The 18,120-nt window shown below is 54.4% G+C and overlaps 2 protein-coding genes across 2 annotated transcripts; both read right to left on the bottom strand.

The window, feature by feature from the left end:
* Window positions 1-907: 907 nt before the first annotated feature.
* HMX2 (H6 family homeobox 2) lies at window positions 908-3,632 on the bottom strand. The gene is given in 3 exon segments (XM_079313252.1): window positions 908-1,666; window positions 2,368-2,546; window positions 2,548-3,632. Coding segments are annotated over 3 exon segments (825 nt in total). The 5' UTR covers window positions 2,646-3,632; the 3' UTR covers window positions 908-1,118.
* Window positions 3,633-10,891: 7,259 nt separating this feature from the next.
* Window positions 10,892-12,315, bottom strand: HMX3 (H6 family homeobox 3). The gene is made up of 2 exons (XM_079312276.1): window positions 11,853-12,315; window positions 10,892-11,616 (listed from the first exon to the last, which is right to left on the bottom strand). Exons 1-2 carry the CDS (start codon window positions 12,166-12,168, stop codon window positions 11,009-11,011), a joined length of 924 nt encoding a protein of 307 aa, XP_079168402.1. The 5' UTR covers window positions 12,169-12,315; the 3' UTR covers window positions 10,892-11,008.
* Between the last annotated feature and the right edge of the window lie 5,805 nt (window positions 12,316-18,120).

The following is an 18,120-nucleotide window of genomic DNA, read 5'->3' as shown; positions in this document are numbered from 1 at the left end:
GGGCCCGGGAGATGTCCCCGAGGGAACGGCTCGGGATGGTGCTGCGGGGAAAGAGAGGATGCTGCTGGGGTTTAGCAGTGTTAATGGATAAAACCCGAAATACCAGTTATTACCCCTAAAAATGAAACGAGTCCGAAAGGCGGAGCGAAGGAGCGGGGCTGTGTTCCCCATCCCGGCTACCGCTACCCCGGGGCAAAGGGTCTATGGCTCAAACACCGGCTGTGGAGGGCGGGGAGAACATTCCCCCTCCCCACACTGAAAAACGCCTTATTTATCCCCTCGGATATTTTATTTCTCTGTTTTTCGGGGGTTTGTTTTTCGTTGTCCTCATTGCTGTTGCTGTTACACCCCCGGCGCTCGGCACGGCCGTTCCTCGGAGCCGGTAGCCGCTGTTTGATCGCCACTTGACGCGGGATTTACTGGTTTTGAGTGCCCGATCGAGGCCGTATCCCGTGGGGACCCGTCGAGGATGCTCAGTGCGAACCCGGGGCGTGGAGAGCAGGGACCAGTCCCCGGTAGCACCGAGCCCACCACCTCGGCTTCCACCAAAACACTCCGAAAAACAGGAAAAAAAAAGGTGCCCGTTTACGAAACTTTTCGGGCAATACCCTTCATCTCCCAGCAGAGAGAAGGGCAGCGAGCCCCCTCCAGCCCCAGGCCCGGCTGGGATTCCCTGCAGGAAACGAGATAAGGAGCAAAAATTCCGGAAAAATAAACCCTCGGCGTTACAAGTCGGTTTGGCTCTCCCGTGCATCGATCCCGGCCCCGCGGGCCCATCCCGGCCCGGTGCCGGGTTCCCCCTCGGGGACACGCGACCGAGGTGGCAAATTTACAAACGAGGCTTAAAACGCTTTAATTTTTTTTTTTTCTTTCTTTCTTACTTTCTTTAAAAATATTTACAGATCTGAAATAACGCTTTTTTTAATTTTTTTTTTTTTTCTTTTCAAGTGGCAAGATATCAAGGAGGGCAGAGCGGGGGTGCTCTCCGTTTGCCCATCCCTCCCATCAGTTTGGATGCTGTGTCCTCTCCGTGGGGGCGGCCTGAGACCCCTCACGGAGCCTCCGCGGCGGCCCCGGCCCCGCTCCCGGTGCGGGTCCCGACGGGGCGGGCGCGGGGCTCAGTAGTCGATCTTGTTGTAGAGGTTGTAGAGCGGTAAGGCCGAGAGGTTGCTGCCGGGGTAGTAGAGAGGGGCGGGGAAGGCGATGGAGCGGGGCACCGGCACTCGGAGGAGGGAATTGTCTCTGAACACCAGCGGCATCCCCACCAGAGTCTGCGCCGAGGCGTGGGCCATGTTGGCCGCCTCCAGCTCGGCCGAGAGCTGCCGTTTCCACTTGTTCCTGCGGTTCTGGAACCAGGTCTTCACCTGTGTCTCGGTGAGCTGCAGGCTGGAGGCCAGGCAGGCCCGCTCCGAGCTGCTCAGGTAGCGCTTCATGTCGAAGGTGGACTCCAGCTGATAGACCTGCGAGCGGCTGAACACCGTGCGCGTCTTCTTCTTGGCGGCGCCGGCCTGCCGGTCCCCGCCGTCGCGCTGCCGGTCCCCGCAGGAAGGTGAGGAGGGTCCCAGCGGCTTCTCCTTCTCGTCCTTACAGTCCTGCTGGGAGGGCGAGAGGAAAGGCCCCCGCTCCCCGCTGCCCGCCGCCGCCGCTCCGCTCCCCTTGGCGCTGCCTGCAACAGAGCGACAGCGCGGGGGTCGCACGGCGGCCGGCACCGGGACCCCCGAAGGCCGAGCCCCCCGCCCCGGGGGGAAAAACACCGGGGCGAGACCCCAGGACCTCTGCTTCCGGGGGAACACACAAACGACACCGGGGGAAGCCACCCTCTCCTGGGTATCCCTGTCCGTCGGATGGATGGATGGATGGATGGATGGATGGATGGATGGATGGATGGATGGATGGATGGATGGATGGATGGATGGATGGATGGATGGATGGACAGGTGGGTGTGAGTCCCACAGTGAAAGCAGCTTAGTACCAGGCTTTCTATCCGACACGAGTCAGCAAATTTTACTTTACAGCATCGCATTTCACAGACCGTTTATTCAGAAATAATGCTTAAAAAATAAACATCGTTCTTCCCCCGGCCCGAAAGCTGTAATCAGAATCTAAGAAAACGAGCGTTATCCATCGCACCGCATCCCTCGGGAAAATCAACGCCGGATGGGAAGAAAAAGATTTTTTAAAAGCCATCCCATTTTCCCTAGAGTTCCTTCCTACCCGCTTCACCCACGGACGGCGCAAATACTCCGTGCCCCGAAAGCGGAGAGGGTGCGACGTGCCCCCGCCTCCCTCTTCCCGGCGGGGGCCGGACCGGGGCCGAGCCCTTCCCGGCGGGGCCCGTCCGCCCCTTCCCATCTCTCCGGTACTCACCGAGACAGGTGAAGCTGAGGGGCTGGTGCTTGTGGCACGCCTCGGCGGGGCCCTGAGCCTCGGGGCAGAAGCAGCCGCGGTGCTTCCAGCTCTCCTCCGGCTCCTCGTCCTCCGAGGACAGCGAGAGGGTCCGGGCGCGGGCGGGCCAGGCGGGAGCCCTGTCACCGGCTTCCCGGGGGGGGGTCGGCGCTGCCGCTGCCCAGGATGGACTGGATGGTGAAACTGGAGATGGGAGCAGCCGCCGGACAGCACTTGCTCGGGTCTTCTTTGCTGCTCATCCTGGGTTCATAAGAAAGCAGAGGAGGGAAGCTGTCGCTTTAGAGGGAGCGCGGGAGGGGGAGCCCCGGCAGCCGGCGGGGAGCCGTCGGTGGGGGGTGTTTCGGGGGGCGCTGGGGGCGTGCGGCGGCCGGCTCTCCCCGCGCCGGCCCAGGCGGAATGCATGCTCCTTCCCCCGCGTCCCTATTGATCTGCGGGCGCCGGGCGGCGGGGCTTCATTTGCATGGAGGTGGCCTCCGCCGCGCCAATCACGGCGGCGGCGGGCACGGAAAGTTTGGAAACCCGCGGGCTCCGGGAATGGGGAGGCGCGGGGGAGATGGAGGGGGGAACCCCCGGCGGGTCCTCGCCGCCGTCCCCGGGGGCTACGCTGACCCCGCGGCCCCAGAGGAGGGCTGCTGGCCGCCCGCCATCCCTCCTGCCCTCCACCTCGAGTGGGCGACAACGACGTGGGCTGAATGGCTTATGCCGGCCGGGGGCGGGGGGTGCCGGGAAAAACACCTTGTGCATATCCGGGGATCTTTACCCTTCTCCTCATTAGAGGAGGGAAAAAAGCCTGTCGCGGTGTGTTCCCTGCTCGGCAGCACTGGGAAACCTTCCAGTATGCGGGATTTGCTCTGCACTGCAGCCGGTAACAAATGTCCCACGAAATGCCTCCCGCGCTTTCATCCCAGGGCCTGAAGGCCGTGGGGAACAAGGAGGGAGGGTACGTGCCGCTGCATTACCAAATAAACTTTGTCAGGAGTCAGGGGCTCTTCCCCTCAGAGGGGTGTATAAATCACAGCCATCGCAGCTCTTTCCCCTGCCCGCGGAAGGGGAAACCTGCAGGTGGCAGCTGCTGTGTCCCACCTGTCCCAAAGGGAACGTGGGGCCGAGAGCAAGGATGCACCACATTCCCTAGAGAAGCCGGAGCGGCAGCTGGGAGCCAGAGAGACTCCCCAGGCCCGCGGTTCCGGAGCCTCCTTTCCCCGGAGGTGGCAGGCGGAGATCGAGCCCCGACGGCAGCCGGCACCGGGAGCTGGGGCCTCCCTCCCACCGGCGCGGGATCCGTGCCTGCTTCCGTCCCGGGAATCCCCAGAAAGGAGCCCCGGTAACGGGGCCGGTGTGGAAAGCTGGTCCCCGAGTTGCCCCACGACCCCAGCCCCACGCTACTCCTGGCAGACCCTGCCGCCCTCCCCGCCTCCATTTCCCCGCTTTCTTTTTCCGAAAGAATAAACTGCCCTTGTCCCCTGCGGACACCCGTGTCCGTGGGTCGGACTGCCCCCGAGCCCGCAGCCCTCCCCGGCCGGGCTGCTGCAGCCCCGCTACGGCCGGGGAGAGAGTGGGAAGCGCTGCTGCAGTTCGGAAATCCCGGTGGGTTTGGTCGCACCCATATCCAAGTGCAATATCCTTGGCCTTGGCAGGGGCCCTGGCATCGGGTTTTTAACCCCAGGTTGCCCGAGCGGGGTAGGGTGGGGGTCTCTGCAAGCTCCAGCTGTTGATTCCTCCCCCCACCGTCCGGTCGTTCCCTCTCTACAGAAATATACCCCCCTTATTTAAAATAATTTTTAAAAAATATAAAAGGAAAATAAAAGCTCAAAATCAAATAGGGAAAAAGCAAAGAATGAGATGGAAATATACAAATCAATAGAGACAAATGTCAAGACGTTTTAAAATGACATTTTCATTAACTCCGAGTCACCATATTATGTCCGGTATATTGAATAAAGTACTTATAATATAATTAGGTATAGCGAGATGACGACTGTTACCCAGACCAGCGGCATAATCTTTAACTACTTAACTACTTGATAGACTCATTAATGGACTAATTGATTAGGAAAAGTGTTCCAGCTCCTCCTCTCCCTCTGAGGGGCAGGTGCTGTCCTGTTTTACCACATTAACCTTTTCAGTGCTTTTCAACAGGGTCGCGACACATTACAAATGGTCAGCTTTAATCATGATGTCAGCTCATTAACCCGGAAAGACCCCGCACTGAAATACAATTTAAGAAATCGTCCTTCATCCCGCTCTGCCGCCCCGGCTGGCCCCGCACTCAGATCCCAGACCCCTCCCAGGGCGGGGAGCGGGACAAGGGGGCTCCGAGCAAAAACAGGGGACCTGTCCGACCTGGAAGAGCCCCTGGGGGCTGCCAGCCCTCGGCTCCTGCGCGGGGACGGGCCCGGAGCAGCGAGGGAAGGTGACAGAAGGGCCATCCCGCTCCTCCGGCACCCCCGACGTGACACTGCGGTGCCACCGCTGGCCTCCAGCTGCCGCCCACAGAGCTCTGTCCCTTCGAAGGCCACCAGCACAGCGTGGCACTGCTCTTCCTTCCCCACGGACAGTGTCCCGCCCGTGGGAGCAGCACGAGTGGCTGCGGCCGGGCCAAGGGGACGCTGCAGAATTGGGATGCTGGGCTGGCCGGGATGAACAAGCGCTGCGGGCAGCGTGAGCTCTGCTCGGTCACAGCCAGAACAACACCAGATTTCCCTGAAATGAGGATTTAAGAGAAACTTGGGAAACGGCCGCTCCGCTCTGGAGGGAGGGAAGCCAAGCAGATTCTGCGGGAAGGGAGGGACGGCGGGTCGGAGCGGCCCAGCCGCGCTCTCATTATCATCTGATCAAATATTCATCAGGGCAGGGGCTGCAGGTCACGGGAAGGGTTTTGCGTGGGGTAACCCGCAGCTGGCCGCTCCCCCCAACTCCCTCCCCGCCGCCCGTCCCGTCGGGGCACCGATGATCAAACGCCGCCGCAAAGATAAACTTTGAAAGACAGAGCGAACGCTTAAAGTTTAGATCTCCAGATTATTACAATGCTCGATATTAAAGTGGCCCTGAGCAAGCTTTCAAAGGGAGCCTAATAAAAATTGATCTCCGCTGCTTTTGCAGCACTCGGAAAATAGGCTTGTTGAGCGGCCGTAATATCGGGAGAAGGTTCCCTCTGAAATGACAGATGAAGTCATAAACAAGTTTGATCTTGGAATCAAGCTTCGATAAATATTAAACACAGTTCCCTTTACACGTGTGGATTATGATATATGGCGCGTCCAAACTTTAAAATAAGGAAATACCAGAGAAAATGATCTCAATAAATTTTCTAAGTATAAACGTTGATTATGTTTCGATTTTCATTCAAGAGCCTCTGCTGCTCGTTTTTTGGTGCAAATGACATCTCGCAATAGGCTTTTGGGGAAAAGGGCTCCCTATTTGAAAAAGAGAGCCCTAGAGGTGTACAATTTATGTAATCTGTGGCTGGAAAATGAATCGTGTAATTTATTGGAAAACAGAAAGTCATGAAGATTGGATCAGCATAGCCTATCCAAGGCCCCCTATCCATCAAGTTCCAATTAACAACCTAACCAGAGAGCTTTAATGTGTTTCCAATCTAGTGGCCTGATAGACTCATCAATTCCTCTGGGAGAAATTAAGAAAATCGACCGCCCCTTGGCGTTGTAGTGTCATTCCTTTCTGCAACTATATGTCAAATTAAAAACACAATTAAAATTTAAACTGTTTCAATCAGAGGGTGCCCTGCAACCTATGTTTCACTTAATAGAACTTTGATGAAAATCTGATGGTTCCACTCTATCATGAAGGCGAATAGAGCTGAGGAGAGCAAGAGATTCTTTATATTTATTTAAAATATCGGAGCTCAGGAGAGCCGAGACCAGGTGACCAAACCTGAGGGAAGCGGAGGTTTCATTCCTGTCGAGCGGCCGCTTCCCACGCCCGCGGGGCCGCTCCGCGCTCTGCCTGGGCGACACGCGTGTCCCCGCGGGGGGACAGCCATCCCACGGCCCCTTCCAGCGAGGCAGGGAGTGGGACCAGCGAGTTTTGAATCCGAGGCATGGCTCTGATCGAGAGGGATTGGCTGATTTGGGCGGTAAAATATGCACGAGCAGCTCGGCGGAGTCACCCCAGGCCCCGGGCGCGGGCAGCGCTCCCCGGGGTCCCCCCCGCGCCCCGGGATGTGGGGTGGGGGCCGTCCGCAGGATCTGCACCCCTTCCACTTGATACTCATCTAAACAGTTTCAGAATTCTCTGCTGGGCAGCTCTGGGGGCTCCCCGGGGGTGTGATCCCGGGAGAGGTTTCATCTCGGCAGCCGCGCACACTGCGGAGCGGAGGGAGGCTCGGGCGAGCCGCGCGGAGCGCATTCACACCGGGTTCCTTCCCTCCTACATAACCGTTTTCTAATTTTTTTCTTATTTTTGAGGTGATTCTGACCCTTCAAACCACGCTTTCGGGTGGGTGAAGGTCCGCGGGGACGGCGGCGACAGGTCCCACTGGCCGGTCCCCAATCATGTGGGAGCAGCGAGAGAATAATTTGGATGTGGGAGAACAAACCAAGGTCATCAACACCGCCGAAAGAGCGCAGGAACAATAGATTCATTTGAAACAATATTTTACAGACGTTTTACGATCAATATGAACTGAAGCATTATGCTGTACCAATCTGTTAATGCTCTTAATGGTCTTCTCATTCCGTTAGCACACTATGCCAAGTCGATAGAGTAAAGTGATTATTACAGAGACACTTGCAGCATATTTGGAAAGAAAAAGAAAAAAAAAAAAAACAAAAAAACCCAAACAAACCTGAAACCCAAACCCACAGGGTTTTCCACCACTGTTTTAAAGCGGGATTATTCCCTCGGAGCGACTCCGTGTGTCCCCACCTCTGCCGCCCGTTCTGCACGTCGCAGACACTGACTGCAGAATCAAACATTTCCCACCGACCCGTACCGGAAAATTTGAAAATATTCAGCTAAAAAAAAAAAAAGAACTCAACAATAATTAGGATAAAAAGTACCAACCTCCCAACGTGGGTCGCCGGGAGTGTGCGGCTCTGGACGGGGCCGAACGGCTCCCTGCTCCAGCCCTCCGGAAGGCAAAACTCTTCTGAATCCCCAAATCTGGTGGCTGGGAAGTTTATATCTTTCCCCCCGCTGTTTGCTATACACAGCAACCCCCTATTTACTACCAAATAAAAGAAATACATGTGTGTTTCGACCACAAACAGGCGAGCTAGTTCTGTTCAGCCCGGCTCAAAACAGTGGCCGAGAAGAACCGCGTTATCTCCCGAATTACAAACAAAGGCAGAGATTTGCCGAGCGGGGTTGCAGCAGTAAACACGAGTGGTCGCGGGGTTGCCAACAGCCGAGAGGATCGAAACAACTTTCTTTGAATCGCACTCACTTCCCCGACAGACAGTTTTTGTTTCTGTAAAGATGATTTTCTTTCCACCACTCAAAGCGATTGCTTTCACTCCATCCCTGAGTGATGCGAGATTTCCAGAAACTTTAAGCAGGGCCAAAATGCGGGAGGAGGGGGTGGGGGGTCTCTTAGCAGCCTGTCCCGCTCCTGTCCCGTTCCTGTCCCGCTCCAGGTCGGCGCTCCCCGCCCGGGAGCGGCGCAGCGCAGCGGGAGCGCTCGGTGGCATCTTCCCCGAAGGGAGAAACGGGACACTTCGCTTGGCGTTTCGCTGGATCCTTGAGGGATAGGATGGAGTTTGGGGACACCTCTTGAAGGCTTGAGAAAAGCCTGAGCGCCAGGCTCGGCTGGCTGCGGATGCGGGCAGAGAGGAGCATCCCGCTCCGAGCGATGCATCCCGGCCGGGCTGTGGGGAAACTGCGGCTGCAGGAGAGGGGCGGCTCGGGGGGCAGCGAGCCGGGCTCACAAGGCCCTCGGCCCGCGGCCCAACTTCACCGCCACCTTCCACAGCATCCGCCTGCTGCCGATCCCGCCGTGTGCAAGGGCAGCGGGAGCAGAAAAGCCTAGATCTGCTTAGATTGCTTGGTTGTTTTTTTTTTTTTATTTTTTCCCTCTTCTTAGTTAAAAAAAAAAAAAATCCTGCCGGGCCCCACCAACCTCACCAAGACCATCGTTCCCCTGGGAAATGTCCCTGACAGTCCCGGGACGGGCACGGAGAGCCGGTGACCGCTGCCCGCACCCGCGCTGCGGGGCCCGAGCCGCGCTGGTGTCCATCGGCTCCTTCCTCTGCTGGGGAAGGGCCAGGAGGGTCCAGAATCGTTTTCTGAGCACTGACCAGAAATAAATGAGCTTTCTTTCCTTGCCGTTTGATAACATCGTGCTGCCGCGCTGTAAAATGGAAAGACGTATTTACTATGACAACAATATTTTTAATGGGCTGCAAGCGACTTGTCCCAAAGTTGGTACTGCAAACAGCAAAGGCATCGCTCTGTTTGTTGGCGACACAGCCAGCACCGCGTTTTGACCCCGAAACTCTGTTTATTTTTCATTTACGACCCATTGCCAGGGTTTTTATCCCAAACGAAAAGAAAACGCGGGATTATCTTTTCGCAACGCTGAGTTTTATTTTGATTTCTTTGGCCCCAAATCCTGCCCTCGGCGCTATCAACACGTCGATTCGGGCCAATCTGCGGGAAGCGGAGAGCGATCCTATCTCCGAATAACCCTGCCGGGGGTTTTAACACGCGTGAGGGCTCGGCCGTGGGCAGAGGGGTTGGACACCCTGCGGCAGCCCCCGGGGGAGGGGGGCGAAGGGAAGGCAGGGGCAGCACCGGGGGGGCGCAGAGGAATGGGCGGCCAGGAGTTCAGGGGAAGCCCTCGGGGAGGGGAGGCGGCGCTCCCGTGGGAAGGAAGGGAGGGATCCCCCCTCTGCCCCCAGGCAGTCCCGGGGGCTCCCCGGGACCCCTCGCTCGGGTTAACCCGGGCACCGTGACCCCGCTGCGCCGGGGCTGCCAAAATCCAAAATCCTCCCGCCGCCCATCCCTGCCCGGCGGAGGGAGCCTCCGGATCCCCGCTCCAAGGAGCCCCGGCGCTCACAGACAGCCCTTGGATTATTTGTTTTGTTGTTTCTATTTTTTTAAATTGTCTTGTTTTGTTGCTGTTTATTTATATTTTCTTTTCGCCCGAAACCACACTTTAAAAATGATAAGGAACGGGTTTTATTGATTTTTTTTTCCACCACAACATTAAGTTTATAACAATATAGGCTGTTTTAAAAATAGGACCGATCCCTAACAGAAAACGAGAGGGCAGAGGGTACAACCGAAAGGGGAAAACAAAATTCAAAATCAAATAAAGAAAAGAAACCGACCAACCCAAACCCTTGGGAAGACAAGCAAACAATTGTCAGACAACAGGTGAGCAGACACTAAGACAGAGAGAGACTAGAGGTGTCCACTCCTCACTTGATTTCTGCCTATTAAAATCCACATACTCAATGGACTTTAGAAGAAAACTGTACATCATATCAAATAAATTAAAATTACCCTAAAGTTGATTGTCCTTCACTTAAAGCGCCCAGCTCACCGAATCTCCCTTTATTCGCATTATTTATTCGCATAAGCCGGGCTGATGCTAATTCCCATGCCCTGCTCCTCTCTTCTCACTTTCCTTCGCTTTTAATTCTTTTTTATTTTATTTTGCACAACATGAAGAAACGCAATTTTACAATGCTAAAAACCCTTTCCTCACCATTCAAATAAAAGCAGTGCTTTAAGAATCATCGTACAATATTGCACAGTTCAAAAGTACAATAATATTAATAATAATAATTAGTATTACAAAAGAAAGCAAAAGAGTACAGATTTTTTTTACCCCCCCCCCAGATAGTGAAATAACTTTACAAGGAAAAAAAACCCGAAACAACCCGACAACTAGGAAAACAAGAATTATAAACAAGAATTAAAAATATCTAAGTAAACGATAATAAATAAGGGTCACTCAAAGCGTGCAAGTGTATTTAACCGTTCACTTTGAGGCTGTCTTTCTTGCTCGGGAGAGTCTCATGACAGAAACCGAAAGGTACAAAACGTGGGCAAGCAAAGAGGCAAAGGTCTGCTTAAATGAAAAGCCGTGGTCGATGAAGTTTGAGTCGCGACAGGATCAGGAGCCTGAACAATTATTTGGAGGCAGAAGGAGAGGTCCGAAAGGAACAGAAATTCAGCTTCCCATTAGCGTTTGGCAAATCTCGAGGAGTGGCCTGGGACCATTCACTTTTTTTTTCTTATTACTATTATTTTTTTCATCTTTTTTTCCTCTTTTTTTTTTTTTTTTTTAATTTTTTTGAACGTTTTTCTTACAAAAATAAAACTAAAGCCACAGAGAGACCATCGCGGTTTTCATTCTCGTTTACAAAAGGTGTGACAGCTCCAGGGTTCCCTACAAGTCCCCGCTTTCATTTTCCTCATTTTCGTTTCCCTCCCCTCACATTTTTCTTGTTATTTATTTTTTTTTCCCCCCTAAAATTTCCGCGACTTTCCTCCTACCACCACCCGCCCAGGGGTCCCCCCATTCCCGCACTCGTGTCCCCGCAGTCCCCCCCGCACGAGGGGCTGCAGTACTTACGAGCGGGCGGGTGCCTTGCGCGCCTCTCCGCGCCCCTCCGCGCAGCGGCGGCCGGGCTCAGACGGGCCGCAGCAGCGGCACGGAGGTGACCACGGGGTGGGAATAATAGACGGGGTGAGGGAAGGTGAGCAGGGGCTGCGTGCCGGGGGCTCCGCCGCCCCCCGCGCCCCCCTCCGCGCCCGAGTTCTCGTGGTAGAGGATGGGGACGCGGACGATGCGCTGCGCGGCCGCGTGGCTCAGGTTGGCCGCCTCCAGCTCGGCCGCCAGCTGCCTCTTCCACTTGTTGCGGCGGTTCTGGAACCAAATCTTCACCTGGGTCTCTGTCAGGTGCAGCGAGGCGGCCAGGCCGGCGCGCTCCGAGCTGCTCAGGTAGCGCTTCATGTCGAAGGTGGACTCCAGCTGGAAGACCTGCGAGCGGCTGAACACCGTGCGCGTCTTCTTCTTGCGGCACGGCTTCTTCTCCGGGCTCTCCTCGCGCTTCTTCCAGTCCTCCGCGCCTCCCTCCTTCTTCGCCTCCTCCGAGTCGCTCTCCTCCAGCACGATCTCGTCGGGGCTCTTGGAGTCCAGCTCCTTCTGCTCCCCCTCCGCCTTCAGCAGCGGCTCCGGGGAGTCCCGGTCGGTGCCCGAGGCGGGGGACGAGTCCCTCAGCAGGGATTTCTCTGCGGCTGGATGGGAAGGACGAAGCGGGGCATGAAGGGGGGAAATGAGGGACACAAAGAGACACCTTCGCCACCCAGGCCCCGCGTACCGTCAGCGGGAACGGGACGAGCCGGCAGCATCCCCGCGCCGCCCCAGCGCCAGCTTCACCCCCCGCCCCGCCGCCCCCGGCCCCCAAGGCCGCCGCCCCGCCCGGGAGGGACGGAGGGAAGGAAGGAATGATGGAAGTTTTGGGGAACGGTACCTTCCGTGCGGGGCAGGTGCGCTCCGGCCGGTGTCAGGGCGTAGGGGTACCACCAGGTCTGGGCGCGCTCCAGGCAGTGCGCGCTCAGGGCGAAGCGCGGCGCCGGGATCTCGAAGCGGGGAAAAGCGAGGTCGCCCACCTGCGAGAGGGCGAAGCCGGCGCCGTCCACCGCCGCCTTGCCCGAGGGGGCGAACAGCGCCCGCGGCTGCTTGGGGGGCGCCTTGGGGGGGCCGCCGTTGAGCAGGTTCTTGATGTAGAAGGACTCCTTGGGGGGCGGCTGAGGGGCGCTGGGCGGCTCCTGCCCGGTCTCCGGCATCCTCCGCTGCCCGCCCGGCTCCTGGCCGCCGCTGGCCCCGGTGGCGGCTCCCGGCGGCGCGGGGGACAGCAGCGGCGGGGCGGCGTGGGAGCGCGGCGGCGGGGCCGGCCGGGGGCCCCTCGCATGGGGGGGCGGCAGGGCGGGGGGCCGGGGGGACCCGCGCAGCCCGCGGCACCGGGGGGCTGCTGCGGGCAGGCGGAGAGCCGGGGTCGTCGCTGCCGCCGCCGCCGCCGCCGCCTCCCGCCGCCGCTGCTGCTGCGTCAACCTGACGCCGGATGCTAATGATGAAATCAAAATGTCATCCCCGTTCCGCGCGGGGAGCACGCGGCGATTGGGCACGCACAAAGGCGAATGGGATCGGGCGGGAGGCGGCGGGAGGAGAGCGCTCCGCGCAGCCCCTGCCCGCAGCCGCCGCGGCCCCGGCCCCCCCGCCCCGCCGCGCCGCCGTGCCCGCAGGCGGCGACCGCCCGCCCGTTCCCGGCGATTACAGAGTCCAATTAGGCAGCGAGCGGGGCCGGGCCGGCGGCACAAAGGGAGCGGCGCGGCGGGAGCGGCGGCGGGCGAATGGCACGGGCCGCGCCGCTCCTGCCTCAAAACCGCCCCCGCCCCGCCGCGCCGCCCCCCGCGCCCCCGCCCCGCGCCGCCGCCAACAAAAGCCGCCGGCGGCCGAGGGGGGAGCGGGCCGGACCGGGCCCCGCCGGCACACCGGGCACCGGGACACCCACACCGCGCTCCGCTCCGCCGTGGGGCAGAAACGACTTAGCGGACGGCTGCGGGGCGGGGGCTGCGGGGCGGCGGGAGGGCTCGGGCTGTGCCCCGACGGTGCCCTCCGCACCTCGGGCGGCTCTGCCGCGTCCTCGGTTCCCGGCGAGGTTCACGTCGAGCCCGCGGCGAAGGGGCGACAACGGGCACGGCCCAGGCCCGCCGCTCTTGGGATCAGGGCTCAAGGCTCTGCCCGGATTCGTTCCTGCCCTGCTCTCGGGGTTCGGGCACGGAGCGCTCCCGGGATCCATCCCTGCCGCTCTGGGAATCTGAGCATGGTTCTTCTAGGATCCATCCCCGCCGCTCTGCGCGTTCGGGCATGGGCTGATCCCAGGATCCATCCCTGCCTCGTTCCCGGGTTCCATCCCTGCCCTGTTCTCAAATTTACCCCCGTTGTTCCCGGGATCAGTCCCTGCCCCGTTCCCGTGTTCCCTCCGTGCCTCTTTCTCGTGTTCCTCCCGTTCTCCGTTTCCCGGTTCCATCCCTGCCCCGTTCCCGGTTCCGTCCCCGCCGCTCCCGGGGTCCGGGCGCAGGGCGCCCCCTGGCGGGCCCGGAGCGTTCCCCGCTCATCCCGGGACATCCCCGCTCATCCCGGGACATCCCCGCTCATCCCGGGACATCGGGAAGCGGCAGTTCCCTGGCGCCCTGGGAGCCGCGCCGTGGCCCCGGTATTGCGGTAACACCGCGTACTCCCCGCCGGTCCCCGCTCCACGGGCGGCGGGGCCGAGGGAAGGTGTGGCTCCCGTTTTCGGAAGTGAGAAGGAAGAAAGTAAGCAAGCAGTCAGCCAGCCACTCGCTCACTCAGTTCTGGCATCCTTCTAAACGTTTGGAATACTTTTGAGCATGCACTGCAAAAATCTGCCCAGCACACGCAGAGCTCTGGATTTGGACGTGCTCACCTGTGCATAGGGGACAACAATCTCTGCTTCTAAACATTTTAATGCCTTGATCAAATCTGATTTTTCTTGCTATTTCGTTTTAAAGACGCCCACTTGGCAATTTGAAGGAAGATTTTTTTTTTTTTTTATCTGAATCAAACTGCCCAGGAGTTTTTATTCCTCCTGAGCACCTGGGGTTATTAGAAGGGAAATTTCTACAAACCCGGTCACACAATGTTTTTGAATGCAACAGACGTGGTATTTCATGTACCTTCCAGACGTCTTGGAGATAGGGTCCCAGCAATTAATATTTGCAGAAATATTCTGTTATTAATAATTGTTTCTTGTTCCTGCTCTCGTTAACAACTTAAAGCACCTGGCAAAGTAAAGGTCATCGGGCTTTTTTCAAAGAAAGGCTGTTTCTCTGGAATTATCCTTCAACTCCTTGGTAAAATGTACAGAGGAAAAAAAAACCTCAGACATATAGGGAATAGTTTTATTCAGAAAACAGCCAATAGCCACCTAACTCAGGCTCTTGCCTGAGACCTGAGTTAAGGTCCGTGCTAAATGTTTGCAGCTCTTACATGAAAAGCCAAGGGTGAAAAGTTCTCATAGGAGACCCCAGTGCATTTCTACATCGCAGTGAAGATTTTATTTAGATATGAGTCGCCGAAATATTTCTGTACTGAAACTCCCATCCTTGTCCTTCCATCTTTCAGTGCTTTGGTAATTATCAGGTCCTAATCCCTTTGGAGTCCCTCAGGGCAAACAACTCACGGTAGAAAGCCAAGCAAGGACAACAAATCAAACCAGCCTCTGGAAACGTAAAAGAAATTCTCACTTTGCAATTCTTTACTACAAAACAAACAAACAAACAAACAAACCCCTGCTGTGTTCTAAAAGAGCATTTCTCTCTCTCTCCATTATTTAAGGTCCATTGATTTCTCGCTTATTTATGTATTTTATTTATTCCCCCTCCCCGGCAATATCTGGGTGTTAAAGACCGGTATTGACCATTCCCCCCTTTTCCCACTGGTGATGGAGCTGAGTGGATTTTGCTGCAGTCTTTATTTCTGTTCCTAGACTTTCCCTCGTACCATTCCATTGTAAACAGATAATTATTATTTCATTAGCGTTGCAATTCAGAATTAATTGGCTAATTTACACATGGATCAATTGTATAAATGTGATGTTTGTGATAGGTGCTTGATATGATTTAAAGTAATTGTTTATTTTCGGGTTTTGGCTGTATTGTATTGCAAAGTGATTTATCTCCTTATTTATCCTGTCTCAGCGCTGCCTCTTCTTTTTCATTATTTTTCTAAAGAGCTACACTCTTGCTAGGCTGAACCTGTGTGCTGTGATTCTGTGGTGCCCCACTGGTATGAGCTCCAAAAAGCCCTGGCTTGCAGCCTGCTGATGAGGATGTGCAGAGCACAGCAGCCCTGTTTCCCTGGCAGGAATTACCCTCTGCAGCCTGTATTTCACCCAGATTCCTGCCCCATCTTTATCTGCCACCCCTGATCATCCCCACAGGTGACTAACTTTGGGTCAGGTTTCTCTTTCCATCCTGAGGAAAGGGCAATGCTGAGTTTCCTCGTTCCTTTATTAGTCCAAGCTCTCCTGGAGAAGTTTACAGCATTTGGACTTCCAGGTATTGTAGGGAAGCAGAATTCCACCCAGGCACTGCTTGATTCCGTGGCTAACATTAAATGTACTCCCACAGGAAAATGCACTCCTTGCATCAGAGTTTGGATGTCCAGAGGGAGAAGGAAGAAGGGATGAGAAGACATTTAACAGCTTGTCCCACACAGAAACATTCATTTCCCAGGCAATCAGAATGAATCCTTCCCACCAGCAGATTTTAGAGTTCCAGTCGTGCTGTCCAGGCATGTAAACACAATTTTGTGAATGCCAGAGATTAACTGCTGCAGAATCTGAGCTGCTCTCAATGGCTCTCCCCTTCCTATTGCAAATCCTTTCATATTATCAGGGCCTTTTTAAAATCAGAGTTCTTCAGCAACATGGCATTTCTCTGTCAGTCTTTCAAGTGCTCCTTCTGAAACAAATGGCTGGAAAAAAACAGAGGTTACCCAGAAAAGGGATGCTACTTTCTCATCAAAAGGAATGCCTCTTGTGGGATGTATTTGATAAGGATATTTTATTCAAGACTGGAAAAACTACAAGGGAGTTATGCTTGGAAGCCTGTCTCAGGTTTCCCCAGGCTGAGTGGATCAGGGTGTATGAGATGAGTGTGGGTTGAGAGGTATTTTGGAACAGTTAAAGTTGTTCCCTTATTATGCCTTACAATGGCATTTTTGTACCTTTAAATGGAAGGCTTTGTTAGTCTCTGTTTTCCAGTGGTTTCCTGGCAAACTGAGAGTCTTCCCTGACAAATATTAGAATCTCCTAGTGCTTCGAAAAAGCAGGTTGTTCAATTGATGAGACTTTTATTTCTGAGGCTCATCACAGTCCTGTGTCTGACTCACAGAGATAGCATTTTTATCAGAAAAGGGGAGAAAATTCTTGGTTGTGATGTTTTTGTGAAGCAAGTGCTGCTGCAAATTCTGTGTAATTTGGAGTAAACCCACAGGGACAGAACTGATGAGGTGATCTAAGCACAGAGCACCACACTCATATTCTATAGAATGTGATAAGATGCTCTGATGTCATCACAATCTCATACAACATATCCTTTGCTTTTGTCATTTTGTCTTGCCCACCAGCCTGACTTCTAGAAGGTTTCATCACCCTGGTATTAGTCATGTGTGCACAGTTTATCACTTCCACAAGTGAACTCCCAGAATGGGGGTCAGCTGAATACACTGGAGGAAATCCTTTGTGAGAAGTATCATTGGAGGATTTGAAGGCAGAGCATGTGCTGTTCTTTAGCATCTTATCCAAACATAAACTTCAGCTCATCTTTCAAAAAATGTCAGGACAGAGCCACCCAAAGAAAAGTGAATAGATGGTGGGTTTGCAGCTTATAGCTGATGACCTTGTAAACTCTGAAGTATCATGAAAAAAGTAAAAACAACCAAAAACCAAAACAAGGACTATGTAAACATCAGGATTAGTGAAATCCTAAGTAAGCAGATGTGGCTATAAATAGGTCATTTATTAAATCCACACCAAAAAAAAAAAAAAAAAAAAAAAATCATGTCACCCCACCTGAAGGGTGCTGAGTATTTGCAGCTCCTACTGAAACAGAAATTTTTTGCACAGCTCTGTGGTGACTGTGGCTAGAAAAGAGCTGTTCTGACCCACACCCAGCCTTCAGCTCTTGGATCCAAACTGTCCATTTGCAGAGAGCCAACAGAGAGCAGAGCAGATCCAATGTTTGTGTGCAGGGCAGCTGGATAATGTGCAGTTTTAGGAGTTCTTAAATAATCATTGATTTCAAAGGTGTTACAGCCCATTGACTCAAAAATCAGCTGCTTATAAAACCTCTCGTGCTCCTATCACAGATCCTTGGCAATTGTAGGAGAGTTATGCTGGATGCACCTACTGAACACGAGCTGTGTTTTGAATCTCATGGAAAGATCCTCAGACCACCCTAATTTCCCTAATAACATTTGCTGTAGCTGGCATGGCAGCCTGAACCAGCTTGTTCTGAGTCAGCAGATCCCCAAAATAACTCGTGGTTTTGCAAAACAAATGAGTGATGGCATCATTTTGTGCTTCCACAAGAGCTTCTTTGTCAAAACCTCCGTGTGTTTTGCACTTATTAATGACTCTGCCTCCCTGCCAGTCCCAGGGAAGGCTGCTCCTCAGGGAAACTCAGAGTTTCAGGAATCCCAGGAAGCCAAAGTGATGCACACACCACAGGAGGCTCCTTCTCCCTGGTTTGGCTGGGGAGTCTCCAAGGTTTGTTGTCTTCAGATATTCAAAGAGTTTAAGTTCTCACCTTACTCCCATGGTGCACAGACTCTTCTACCTGTTCTATAAAACAGAACAGAGAAAAGAGCATTTTTGGCTTCTTTCTACACAACCTTCCTGTAAATTCCAGGGAAACTTTATCCTAGGCAATGAAGTTGCTTGTTTCTAAAGATATTAATATAAATGCACAACTTCACATTATAAAAACAAAGTATCAGAGGCCAAGAAATGACTGCACAAATTGCAAATCATCCTACTTCGAGCCACAGCTTTACATTGAAGTTTTTCTTTGTTTGTTGTTGGTTTTGAGGTTTTGGGTTTTTTTCAGATTGCTTTTTTTTTATTTTTTTTTTAAATATATATTATACTACTGAAAATTTGGAAATCTATTACAAAAATAAGCATCATACAGAAAATATTTTTAATACATTTT

The sequence above is a fragment of the Erithacus rubecula genome (assembly GCF_903797595.1).
Source record: "Erithacus rubecula genome assembly, chromosome: 9".
Lineage (NCBI taxonomy): Eukaryota > Metazoa > Chordata > Aves > Passeriformes > Muscicapidae > Erithacus > Erithacus rubecula.
Note: the sequence above shows the minus strand (reverse complement) of the source record. Positions and strands in the feature narration are given on the sequence as shown.

Excerpts from the sequence above, each read along its gene's own strand:
- HMX3 (XM_079312276.1), bottom strand. The coding sequence starts at position 12,168 with ATGCCGGAGACCGGGCAGGAGCCGCCCAGCGCCCCTCAGCCGCCCCCC. Across the intron at positions 11,617-11,852 it reads GCACCTGCCCCGCACGGAAG|CCGCAGAGAAATCCCTGCTG; the intron begins GTACCGTTCCCC and ends CTTCCCATCCAG.